Source organism: Polyodon spathula, chromosome 10, assembly GCF_017654505.1.
Source record: "Polyodon spathula isolate WHYD16114869_AA chromosome 10, ASM1765450v1, whole genome shotgun sequence".
NCBI classification, from domain to species: Eukaryota; Metazoa; Chordata; class Actinopteri; order Acipenseriformes; family Polyodontidae; genus Polyodon; species Polyodon spathula.
This window is the reverse complement of record NC_054543.1, coordinates 13,148,590-13,161,601: the sequence shown is the minus strand read 5'-3', so window position 1 is coordinate 13,161,601 and position 13,012 is coordinate 13,148,590. Positions and strand designations below refer to the sequence as shown.

The following is a 13,012-nucleotide window of genomic DNA, read 5'->3' as shown; positions in this document are numbered from 1 at the left end:
GCATAAAAAAGGCAGGTATGCAGCTTATCTCATTAAGAAAGAGCCATAGACTAAAATAGCACATTTCTGCAGACTGTTTAAAGGAAAGACCAAGACAAATGCGGCTGCCATGACATTACAAATGATGCATTCTATTTTGTCATATGGTAATATAAAGGGGGTTTTGTTAAAGATTTCAAATGACAACATCTTAAGAAGCAGATTTTTATTCACCTCAAAACCCTCTTTTTGGTCACCTATCTGTATAAATGCTTTTCTCACTGAAACTGTTTTGTAATATTCAGTATGTCTTATATTTTAGGAAATCTGTCATTTTGACATTTTGCTGGATCACAATATGACATTTATACATCCTTTTAAACACCTAATGCCAAATGTAACAGAGGCTAAATTAATTAAATATTATGAAGAATCCAGAGGGGGGCCACAATACAGAGCAATAATATTTTCAAATATCATTCTTTTTTATATTTTTTTTTGTATTACATTTCTGTCAATAAGTTAACAGCATAATGGGTGTTACAATAATAAGTTCAATAATAATCCAATGCTATAACTTGCAAGATACCACGTCATGTTTGCTGCTAAGGTGGTGTATTTAGATCTGTTAAATTCTATAATAATGATCTGATAACAGACTAAAGAGGATGTTATGTTTTCATGTTTTGATGTTCAGTTATAAAAAGGCATTACTTTTATTATGTTATGATTAGTTATCATCCTGCAAGGTATAACTGGCCCAAGGAAAGAAAGCTTTGGCACAACGTTGCATATTTAATAGAAAAATGCTGTGTATTTATAACCGTCTGGGATATACAGTACTGTAATCCCCAGGTTACACGTTCTGTTCTCACTCTTAACTACAGTATTCCCCTATGCATTTGCTAATATGACTAAGCCATGCACAATGCAGAGTAGTATCATATCCTCTGTTGTATTCCTATCCAGTGACCTTTGAGGAGAATTTGTACAAACTGGCTGGTGAAGATGTTCCTTTAGCTTTCCCAGTAGAGTTCATGGGACCAGAAAGCTCATTCCTTTGTGGACTGTACTAATTTGGAAACCTACCACCACTGGATCCTGGTCAATTTTCCAGTGCTGCTGTGCACCTATGTGAAATCCTAATATGTGTTGTGTAATGTATAAATTGTATTAGCTGAATGTGTAGTAAGCCAGGAGTAAATCCTACTCCAAAATATGAACATTTGTAAATAAGCTAATGTATGGTATACAGTACTGGTGCCTGAAGAATTGCTCTGAAATACTGTATCTAGAATCAGTCTAAATAATCAAATAAATAAAAAATGTTCTTAATATTGCTGTGATTTTAATTAAGAAAATACAAATTTATAATGGTACTTTCACTAAAGCAAACATCAGATTAGTGGATGTCTATTTTAGTCCAAGTTTTTAGTTACCACAGGAGTTTTGTGACATTAACAGATTCAAGTCTCAGTCATCACAAACCTCCCTGTAATGTATTACAAAGATATGGTGAATGCTGCACACTATAGGGCCCTGAAAGATAAGACTACAATCACTAACAGCAGACTACTTAAAACAGTGGACAAATTCAAATGTTGTTGGTTAGCAAGAATTACCCATTTTAAAATTGAAAAATCAGGTTTTTTTTGCAAGCTGTATCTTGTGTTGTACCTTTTGGAAAGCTGAAATTGTGTTCCAACTTTGGTGCTAGTAGTTAAAGATTAGGGAAGTAGGTTCAGATTTCTGTCAACTCAATCATCTCTGTTTTGTGGGTGGTTCTAATCTCTTGATGTTCCTTTTGCGCAGCAGGGTGCAGTGTGTGTTTCTGGCCTGGGAAATAAATACAGCGCCTTTGTAAGATGATGGGTTTTTAAAAAAAAAAAAACACACTTTACATATTTTAACCCTTTTTATCTTGATGGCTTTTAAAGTTATCAAGTAGTACCTTACAATAATGATGAGTTTTAGAAAACAATCCATTGCACTATTTCTAGTATCTAATAAGCTCTTTTCAATTTACAATTTTTCTCTTTTTTATTTACAACAAGCTTTACAGTATTTTAATTCAAGACAAATTGCATTCATGTGTGAAGACATAAAAGCAAGCATTTCCTTTAGCTATGGCTGAGGTGCAGTAGCCTTGAACTGGCACTGCTGCGTTCTTAAACAGGTGTAGGCTCCTGGGGCATGCTCTCCAGCCAGTCAGGACCTCTCGATCAGCTCAGCTCTAGGCAAGTTTTCCTGTTTACCACAGCAACAGCGCAGCTGAACTAGCGACAGTGTCCTCCCTGTCACAAAGCGTCATTAACTTCCTGAGGAATTCGAACAGAAGCTGTTACAATTTCAGCATTTTGTTACTAGGCTCAGTTCTAATCAGACCCCCATATTTTTGTACTTGCCACACAATACCACAGTTCACAAAAAGGGAGAAAAAACGTGCGAGTAATCACAACTGGAAATGAGAACTAGCGCATAAATGTAATGCTCTGTGTGACAGCAGACAGCTGTAAACTGCCCCCATACTTCGTTTTCCTGTATAAGTAAATGCATCTTTATTAGATTTTTTTTCTCAAGTTGAGGGTGGGAAATTGGGACGGCTTATTAAATCCAAGGACGTCTTAAATTCAAAGGAATGCGGTATTCTAAACAAGTTCATTGATGTTAAAAATATTACAACTGGATTTTCACTGGAACTGTACCTCTATGCATTAATGAATTAATACTTTACTTTGGAGTTGGAACTGTTATGCTCCTTAAAAACTGCCCAACTCCTGAAAGTACATTATCAAAGGCATTCTCCTACCATAAACTGAAAAAAGTGAATGGGTGTTAATATGAAACCACAATACAGTGAAAAGGATATGCCCAGTAAGTTAATGCAAACCACGTTTTTTCACATTTTACATTATGTCACTACACTAACAGGCTGTCGGTATATGGGTTTCAGCATACCAACATGTCTGTAACAATACTGTCTTAGATAATGAAGTAGTCTGGTCAGACCTTAAATGAAGACATGCAAGGAATATCATCAATGTTGAACTTCACCAATTCCCCAGAATCAATGGGCTATTATAGACAATAATAAACACAGCACTGGTTGAAAAAAGGGCAGCGGTGCTGACCTAGCTATAATCCCCTCCCGTATCTGTCAAATTGAAATACAAACTGCATAACCGTTATTAAATAATATAAAGTTACAATGTATGTCTTAAATCAGAAAGTCAACCTTGCCAGTCTTGTCAAAGTTTCCTAACTCGTTCAGGTTGCATAGGAAAGGGTTAACAGACATTGGGATAATCACTGTTGTGTTCTAAGGTTTCTTACTGCTTGGACCCCCAGTGCTATGCTGTAGTGTCTAATCCCCCTGGTAGCACTAATACATTGGTGTGTATGTTTTGGCAGACTTATTTAGCACAGGAAATAAAAAAATCACATTAGAGGCCTCTTGTATCCATTTTGTTCCTCTTAGAATGTCAAGAGAAATGGATAATAGTACCTTTTCCTGGCTGCAGCTTGCAAGCAGGGAACACATCCAATTCACAATGCATAAAAAGCACTTGAGTTCTAGTCCATATCTATATGTTTGGTTTCTGTGGTAACAGCAAAGGCAGACACAAGATTTCATTTTGACAGGAGTTCTGATTATTAACCTTGTCAATGGGAACCATTGTAGCCAGGTACAGTACGGCAGTGGAGGGAAAGCTGAGATCTCCCATTTCCTTACCACAGAGGAGAAATAAACCAACTCATAAATCAATCTAGATATGTGCAGTACAGTGGCTTATTGTGCCATGATGTGCTGGCAACCAACAAATGTACCGCAGTCTGCACTGGTTGATTATACTACTGAGCTTCGCCACTAATGTAGGTCACTTAAATTTGTAGCTCCTACAGTAATAAAAGTTATGTTTGTAATGAACTGCAAAATCTGTAACCAATGCCCAGAACTATTTCCTATGGGTGTTTATGGGGTCTTTTTATACTTTAGTCAAAGTTTTATTCTTCCTCCAAGAAATGTACCTTAAGAAATCCCAAAAACACACTAACTTTCAAAAGGACCCATTTATACAACTAGCCGCAATCTGTCTTTATGTGTTCTTAAAAGCAGTCAAATACAGTATTCAGTTTAACTAACAGTGTTGCATTCAAGCAAGCTCACATTGCCTTACCACTGGCTTCCAGAAAAACAGGATAACTGTAGAAGGTATTTAACTCTGTACCCTACTGTAATTCATTCTTGATTACTGGCCTGTCCGGATTCTGCAGTACAATCTTCTAAAAGACAAACTTCAAAAGAATACTACAGTAGTACACTATATTCCCACCCAATCAAGCTGCCTGGAGAAATCACTGCATTATGAGAACATGTAATGGCACTGTGAAAAATCAAAGCGTTTATTTATTTTCTTTTTTCTTTTTTTACAGGAAAGCAGCTGCAAAAAAGAAACACTACCCCCCCCTTTAGTGGGGTCTGTGCATGTAACTCATGCGGTGGGGAACAGTTTGCTGTGATACCATGTAGAAAGTATGTAAGTGGAACCTCCAGATTACACTGCATAGCTATACTGTAGACTGGCACTGAAAAAAATACAGTATGTGTGCCCTTCGTTGTTGGCAATAGGCCCCCCTATGGCACTGCATGCATGAGAAGAGCCCTGTAAAATTATTTTTATTTGTTATATTTTTTTTGTCCTAATTTCATTTTATTTCAGATACACATTAATAAAACAACTCAAATATATGTATATCAATACTAGTATAGTATGCATCATGTCTTAACTGCAGATGAACCCACTTTATATCACGATTGTCGTGCTGGCTTAATTTGTGATATAACAGACCTCTCACAGAAAAATAATTTAATTACCATCATTTCTCATAAGCAGCAGTAATGGTAATGTACAGTCCCCCACTCTTTTTAATTAACTGCTTATTTACTTACAGTAAATACTGCCCATCCCTCTATAAAAATACAATAAGATCAAATAAAAAAAAAAAGTATATTTACACTGCCCTTCTATTGTGGGTCAATCTACCTATTACAAAAACCGATAGGAATTATATTTCAATCCCTAATGCACTGAAGCAGGGCACCAGTATACATCAAGCTTGAGTATTTAAACACGAAGCAAAGCAGATTCATTCATTCAAAACCAAACCCGGGTAGATCATGCTAGGCTTCTATCTTTTATTTAGTAAAGTATAAAACTAAGAATATCTTTATTTTCAGCTGTACCTGTGTCAATATATATTTTGTTTTATTTTAAATATTATAATGGTAAATTCTGTAATCTATAGCTACAGTAGTATTTCTGCATGCAACAGAAAGTAAGCAGAGTAAGGAAAGAAGTTGTTAAAAGAGTAAAATAATTGCTTAATACAGTAAAAGTTTCTCTTTACTAAAGCAGTACACAAGTCTATATGATCGTAGGCCTTAATCACCCTTTGCTTGAAGAGCAAACTAAGAAAGGTTCCCTTAGTCCCATTTAAATGACGGGCTTAAATATTTGTCCATGTATCTAGAAGTAAAGATGTACGGACATTTCTTCCAGATTTAAACCATTTACTTTGCAATACATCTGTGGTGTGTATGGTGACAGATAATATCCTACTCCACTTAAGACTGTTTACATAATGGCTTTGTAAACGTAAAACTTATTTAATTCCTACTAAAGTACCATCAGATGTTATTAGCTTAGGTAGAGTACCAGAGCAACTGTTAGATGTTAACATGGGGACTCCTATTAACTGAAAGCATATCTATCTCACAAAAACAAAATCATAATCGTCTTGTGCACAAAGGCCACAGTGGTAGGCATGGCAGCTGTAACCAGCTTGTGGCAGAGCGACTGCCCTGCACAATGGTCCTCAATCAGTAGTTGGGCAGGTCTTGACCGAGTGGCCGTCAGATCAAAAACATCCGCGGGAGATGGCTCGAGGCTGCTGAAAGGCCATGACTCTGCGCTACAGAGGTCTGGAATCCCACTGGAGACTGCTGACTACTGCATGGGTTAACCAGGGTAGGGTTCCAGCATTCACGTAAGAAGAAACTGCCTGCGTTGGCGGTTGTGTGTATACCATGGCGGGGTAGGAACGGAGCTTAGTTTCAGGCAACAGCAGCCTACAGTATAAAGAGAAGTGGATTCCAGCGGGACTTCCTGTTTAGGGCAGTAGCGCTAGCCGTTTTTACGGCACCTTTTATTTGTAGTTTTTTGTACCGTGTTTTGTTTAACGTCACATGATCACCTTTACTTACTTTCTTTCTATTTGTGTTAATAAATCCTGTGCGCCTCTGCCGGAGTTTCAACTCCACCCCCAACTGTCTCACTATATGCTTAATCCATGGCTACCTATACATGTGACACGAGCAAGACCCTGTCAAACAGCACTATATATATATATATAATTTCTGATACTGTTTTTTTAGTATTTGAAGGTGAGTGGTAGGTGTTGTTTGGAAATTGCATTCACGATGTAAGGCCCATCATCGACATAATATCATATTTACGTTTACAATCCAGCCTTGAAAGAAAACCTTTTTACATAGGTTGCCAAACAAAGGAGTGATACCCACACTTTTAAACATGGTCTTTTCTTGTTTTTATGCTTGACCAGCTAAATAAACTAAGCAGTAGTACACCCTGTAAAAAAAAAAACTCAGTTTTTTTTATTGCATTGTTTAAAGGCATTAGAAGAATCTATTAGTGTTAAGATTCACTTCCTTTGTAAAAGCTGACTGTCCTAATCTATGGTAAAAGCATAGCAAAGTGCAGTAAGCTCACTGACAGATGCATCATACTCCTGTTGATAAAAAAAAAAGACAGAGAATTTTCTGTAAAAAACTTACTGACCGATTCAATCAAGTAAATGCTTATCCGCTAAATAAGTTCATTGATTTCATTTGAGGGAATCCTCCTCCTGTGTGTGAACAGAATTCTAAATCTACTGCAAATGAGACAAGAATACAACGTTCCTACTTACTGTAACAGTGAAAATAAGCACAGAATAACTTTAATCTAGACAGTCTCTTCTAGGACAACTGTTTACAGTACTTTCATCTTACAATTATAGCTTGGATTGTACAGTAATTGTGATCAATCAGCTGTTTGATCTAGATCTAAAACTTGAAATGCATTTTAGTCAGATCAACCCCACTTTTGCTCTGCATTCATGTGCCCAAAGATCACCAACCTACATCTAATTTATTTATTGTAAATTTTACAATATTAATCCTTAGTAGAAATATCAAAATCTTCAGTAGTATTTATTTATCATGGTCAAAGTGGCTGACGCTTCCTGGCTGAAAAAAACCCGATCCGCCCACCTTGCAGATGCTACTGTGCCTTTAACAATAAGGATTAATTGTGCTTCAAGCAGTATAGATTGCTTGCGCGTTGCTGGGTGAAAAAAAATTAAAATCTTGGAACCACATGTCAGCTGTGTTACGTCTTGTCACAACATTTAACCAATCAGAGTGTTGAAGGGGCGGGTTTTCTGTTTTAAGCACTTCGAGAGGCTAAAACGTTAAAAACGACTGCTACAAAAATAACCGATTAAAAAAAAAAAAAGTGACAATGAATGCGGGGTTTTCAAAATAAGCCGGCGATCGGCGCAATCCAACACATAATATCTGTCTTGCGCCGACTACTTTATTAAAAACATATTAAGATTGTTTTCGAGTATTATCATTCAGTTCATTTGTTGTCGTATTATTGTACTGTAAGGTGATATACAGTACATAATAGCTATACATATGAACCAAAAAAAAAAAAAAAAAAAAGTGTTCCTATAGTGATATCGTAAAGTTATGTACCCAGGTGCTTGTGAGAGATACTGGGGGTTCATGTACAGAGACTGACACCCTTTAGGATTACCGGTATTACACTCCGGTTTCATGCAACTGTTATGGTGACCAAACGTGTGCGAGTACTGTGTGGAAAAAAAAAAAAAATTGTTAAAATGAACCGTTGGATTCAAAAAATGTAGAACACCGAGAAACAAAAATAGACGTGCATTAATAAAATGCCTTGAAAACTTAAAGAAAACAATTTAAATGAAGTAATAAGCTCAACGCTTAAGCTAAAAAGGAAGTGGAAAGGTTTCTGGTTTTTTTTGTTTTTGTTTGTTTGTTTTTTTGTGGACTCCAATCAACCTGCTTTATCTTTCCCCAGTAAAATCATACAGTGCCTAAATAAGAACGGTCATTTGCCATAATGAAAAAGAAAATGTAGAACATAAAAAAGAGCAACCAAATACAGTCAATGAAAGACAACACATTATTCAAATTCTTTGCCGTATTATATAGTTAAAATAAGGCAAGTTTATTTGTTCGTTAAAAGTGCTTCCTGCTATAATGTTCTGCCGCCCAGCTGTACAGAACTTCTGGGGAGAACCCTGACAATTAAACTAGAAAACTAGTCCCTTCCACTGTTGTGTATGCGTGTCATGTCCAGACTTAAACACCATGAGATTTCTTTTGCTATTGCATAAAGCAGTTCTTATGATCTGCGTCTTCCAACTGTGCAGCATTAGTGCTGGTTTAAAAATATCTCTTGCACCATAAAGCAAACACTGACATAACTGGAAATTTGTAAATCATATCATAATAGCATTAAAAAAAAATAACAGCATTAAAAAAATAAAAAAACGCTGCCCTTGTCTCTTCCTACAAGCACAGTGCAACGGGAAAGAAATAATACATAAAAAAACAAAAAACACTGTTCAAAGTGTTACACATTTTTCTTATTTACTGACAAGATGACATTTGAAAGGTGTTTGTGCAACACTTTTTTGAGGTTTCTCGTTTTTCCCGCTGCATGCAAATACGACATTGTGAAGTTTATATCAAGTGTTTTTTTCCTTCTATTTTCATTTTCTTGCTCTTTTAAAACGCCTCCTGTTTCCAAGTTCTTGTCATTGTTTGAATGTCCAGGTCTTTAATTTGAATTTATTTCTCAGCTGGACTGTGCTTGTTCTACAGTGATAAACTGTAGTCTTGTATCTTGTAATACGCTTTGTGATGGTGGTCTACTATGAAAGGCGCTATATAAGGCGCTATTTTATTATTATTATGATGGTGGCTGTTTGTTTAGGGTTGAAGTAGGAACATTTTTATTACAAGAATATTTTTATACATACATGACTATTACAAGGATATATTTTTTTCAATATGTTTTTCAAATTCTGTTTCCACTGCAACACAATATAATGGGATAGTCAAAGCCAATTGAGCATCTTTAGAAAATTCCACTTGTGGGCCCCCCGACTGGTGCATCCACTAAAGCTGATCCGTGTGCAGGATGTGGAGTGCAGGATGCACCCTATAGCCTGGTTTGTGTCCAGGTTATGCCATCGTTGATTGTGGCTGGGAGTTCCCAGGGGGCGGCGCACAAGTGGCAGAGGGCCGTCCGGGTGGGGAGGGTTCAGGTCGGCGGGCTAATCCTCCGTGCACCACGCACCAGTGCCTCCTGTGGCTGATAGGGCGCCTGCGGGTCTGCTGTAGAAGCCACTCAGATCTGTGTTGTCGTCCGGCACTATGGGTCTGGTGGCTTTGCTGTAGACCGGCAGCGCGAAAAAAGACGGCTTGGCAGGACACGTTTCAGAGGACACATGTGTCTGCCGCCGTTTCCCGAGTCGGCGCTGGTGTTGCAGTGGTGAACCCGGGATAAAAATAATAACTGGGCATTCCAAATTGGGGTGAAAACCGGGGTAAAAACCACTGGCAACGACTAAATAAAAAAAAATTTAAAAACTTCCACTTGTCTTGCACTCTAACTAGTTCTGGTTTTCAGAATTCCCTGTTATGTAGGTATTATTGAAATGACCATGTATCAAGAATCTGAGCAATCAGGCCCCTGCTGAGTCTGTAGGTTCACCAATATAATACAAGTCATTGCCGTTAATTATAAAGCGAGGAACGATTTATTTTACGTGGGCCTGGTTGCTCAAACTCCTGGCTCCTGATCATTTCAACAACATACTTAATAAAGTGGAGTTCTGTAACCAAGGATTGGGTGAAGTTTCAAACTCTTGTATCAACTCAGGCATATCTGGATATGACAATGTGAAGGCAGCTGTTCCCAAAGCTTTTTAACACATACACATGACTAACTCTTAAAAAAAAAAAACAAAAAAAAAAACAATTTTTTATTTTTTATTATCGGAAACTTTTTCATTTACCTTCAGCCAAACAAATAAATTAACTATCCTTACCTCATAATCCTTAAACTTGGCCAACAAATGGAGCAGCCCAGACGATCGCAAGTCACCAGCCTGAAGCACTGTGATGTTTTCAGTCGCTGACCTGATGTGTTTCTCAAAGACGTTTTGTCTTTTTTTGCAAACAGACTCCCAGGCTTCGTCTCCTATGTGACCTGAAGGCAGTGTCCTCATTATAGCTCTTGTGCCTGTGTAAACAGATTTCTTCACCTCACGGTTATTTTTATAATACCTCCTGACTAGTAGAGTGGAGCGCTCCTTCTTGTTTCGGACAAACTCATCCTCTGGCCACTCTTCCCCGCTGTTATCCTCATTATTTTGTGGACTTGTGGCCGGCTTATGAGCCATTCGGAACTGAAAAGAACTGCTACCATCACTAGAGCACTTTGTTTTGTGTTTCCTACAACGTCTTTCCAGAGTTGAGTACCCATCTTTAACCCATTGAACACAACTGTGCAACATATCTTGGTTTGGGCAACTTTTTGTAACTTCCAGAAGATCACAGCCACAGACACCTGTCAAGTCAGCATCTGGAACAGCAGGACAGTCTAATGGCACTGGTAAACACTGTCCTGTGGAGCTGGCTTTGAACTTGCGACACAGACAGGACAATTGTTTCTCCCTTTTCTGGTTGGTGTTGGAGTCCAATGGGTTGTTGGATCCATCCACACAGCTCTCCTCTGGCTTTTCCCCTACAAACTGATCTAACTCTGAGGAAAGGCTCTCCATTCCCAATGGTAGCTCATCTTGCAGGGGTTCAGCAGTGCTCTCCAGTCCAGTAAGAATGTGAGTCTCTGAGCAAATGCTCCCTTCTACCAGTGGATCACATGTCCGGCACAGCTGGCTGCAATAGAAGCTGCCTGTACTGTCTCTTTGCATTGAGCTGCAGCAGTGTAGGTTGTCAATGTCACCCCAAAACTCTCTTGTCTGGCAGTCGTGTGGTATTCCTACTTTGACTGAAAATGGCAGAATATCTGATTCAGATTTGTAGTATTCTACCTCTGTAAAGCTCGGCAGTGTTGAAGTAAGACCTCTTTCTTGCTTGGCTGAGTGTCTCCTGGCGTTTGAAGCATTTGGGCTATTTTTATTCCCAGCTGACAAAGCGGATGTCACTTTCCCCTGGCCCAAAGCATCCATTCCCTCAGAGGCCATGCTAACACATAGACTTGAGATATCCTGCTGGTTTGCTCCGCTAAACTTCATATCATGGAGCAAAAAACTGGGTGTAAATCAACTTGAGTAATCGACAAACAGAGCATGCAAGCTCAGCGGCTCTGCTGTTAATAGGCAATACAACTTCCACAGCTGTGAAACTCTGGCAGGCGAGACTGATCTTCTGAGGTGGAAGCAGTTCCTGATATAAGAGCTTGCATATCAATGTTTTGCTTTCCAATATTGACAGGCAAGTTGTTGTGCTTGAACATTGAGCACTGTGGAACAGAACGTCACTGAAGCCTCTGTTCTGTGTCTCAGTGTTAGTCTTCGTGTGCTTCCAGGACTTGGATAACCTCTTTCTGCAAAACAAAATGATTTTCTTTCTGTAAATCTATATAGGAGATACTGTAAGTAGATAGTAGTTTATCAATACCTAAGCTAAAAAAGAAACAAAAAACATTAACACCTTCTGTATGAAAGCAAGGACAAAGCGAAATAGTTTTTTGTTGAACATGTGAAATACTGCTAGTTTCTTACTAGTTGTATACAGTATTTAGCTTTTAAAATGTACTGGTACTCTAAATTGACAACATTTTTCAGTTTAGAAAAAAATGATAGCCTTTATAACTTTTGGAAAAGACAAGTAAGAAATAACCCACAACAGGGTGTTGTAAGACAAGCCTTCAACCACCCAGGAAATGCTGTAAGAATTGTCTTACCGTACACCCTGGAGTGGGTTACTTCACTTATAAAATAGCTACATTTTTTTTTACATTTGAAAACATTGGAAATGTATTATGTACATGACCTTGATAAAAGGCAGAATGCCACACATTTTCTATAACAGGAATATTGAGAGGCATGGATTTTACTCGATTAATCTGTTTACCGTTTCTGTCTATCTCAAGATGGGGTGTTCTGTAGCTATCCTGTTTGAGGAGTCAGAAGTATTTTTCACAAACCACCACTACAAGGAGTCTTACCCTGCAGCTGTTTCAACAATCAACTCAAGACAGAAGACAAAAAAAAAAAAGATTCAAAAGAAATGTGTGGAGTGAAATGCACAGCCTCTGCAGATGAGGATAGTTTACGAAGGGCAAGATGCAGGAGAAGGAAAACAAGAGATATGGCATTGCTGGCTTCTAACAGCCCTCTGCAGCAAGCGACAGGAATAGGCTTTTGAGTTCAGTTTGATTAAAACCAGGATATTCATTTTCAGATCCACATGCATACAATCCAAACCATATAAGAAAAAACAAACAGCCAAGCCTATCAAAACATTTAAGCAATGACAAAATATATTTCAAGAAAAAAAAGAAAAAAGCAATTGGAATAGCTTTTAGGGCATTTAATGTTTTTCACAATCCTTCTTCATCAGAAATGATTATTAATACATGATGCAACAACAACAATGTATACAGTATGCTGCATTTATAGTTAATTTAAAAGACAGTCCACTCTGTGGCAAATGTTTAATAATATTATTATACCTTGTGAAAGAGTATTCAATATGTCCTAACTGAACTGTACAAGCTTTGAATTGCTTAAAACGTAGAGAAATGTTGCATATTCACAAGATTATAAAAAGAAAGAAACACCAACCTAAATAAGCCATTTTGTGTGGTAAGTGTACAGGTCATGCAGTACATGA

General features: G+C 37.8%; 1 protein-coding gene across 8 annotated transcripts in view; it reads right to left on the bottom strand.

The window, feature by feature from the left end:
- LOC121321848 (1-phosphatidylinositol 4,5-bisphosphate phosphodiesterase epsilon-1-like) overlaps nt 1-13,012 on the bottom strand; it is a 121,026-nt gene that overhangs the window by 91,320 nt on the left and 16,694 nt on the right. For all 8 annotated transcript variants that reach the window (XM_041261133.1, XM_041261130.1, XM_041261125.1 and 5 more), the window contains exon 2: nt 10,201-11,720. In XM_041261133.1, coding sequence (XP_041117067.1) covers nt 10,201-11,409 — 1,209 coding nt within the window. In that variant the 5' untranslated portion in view covers nt 11,410-11,720. The remainder of the gene's footprint in view (nt 1-10,200; nt 11,721-13,012) is intronic.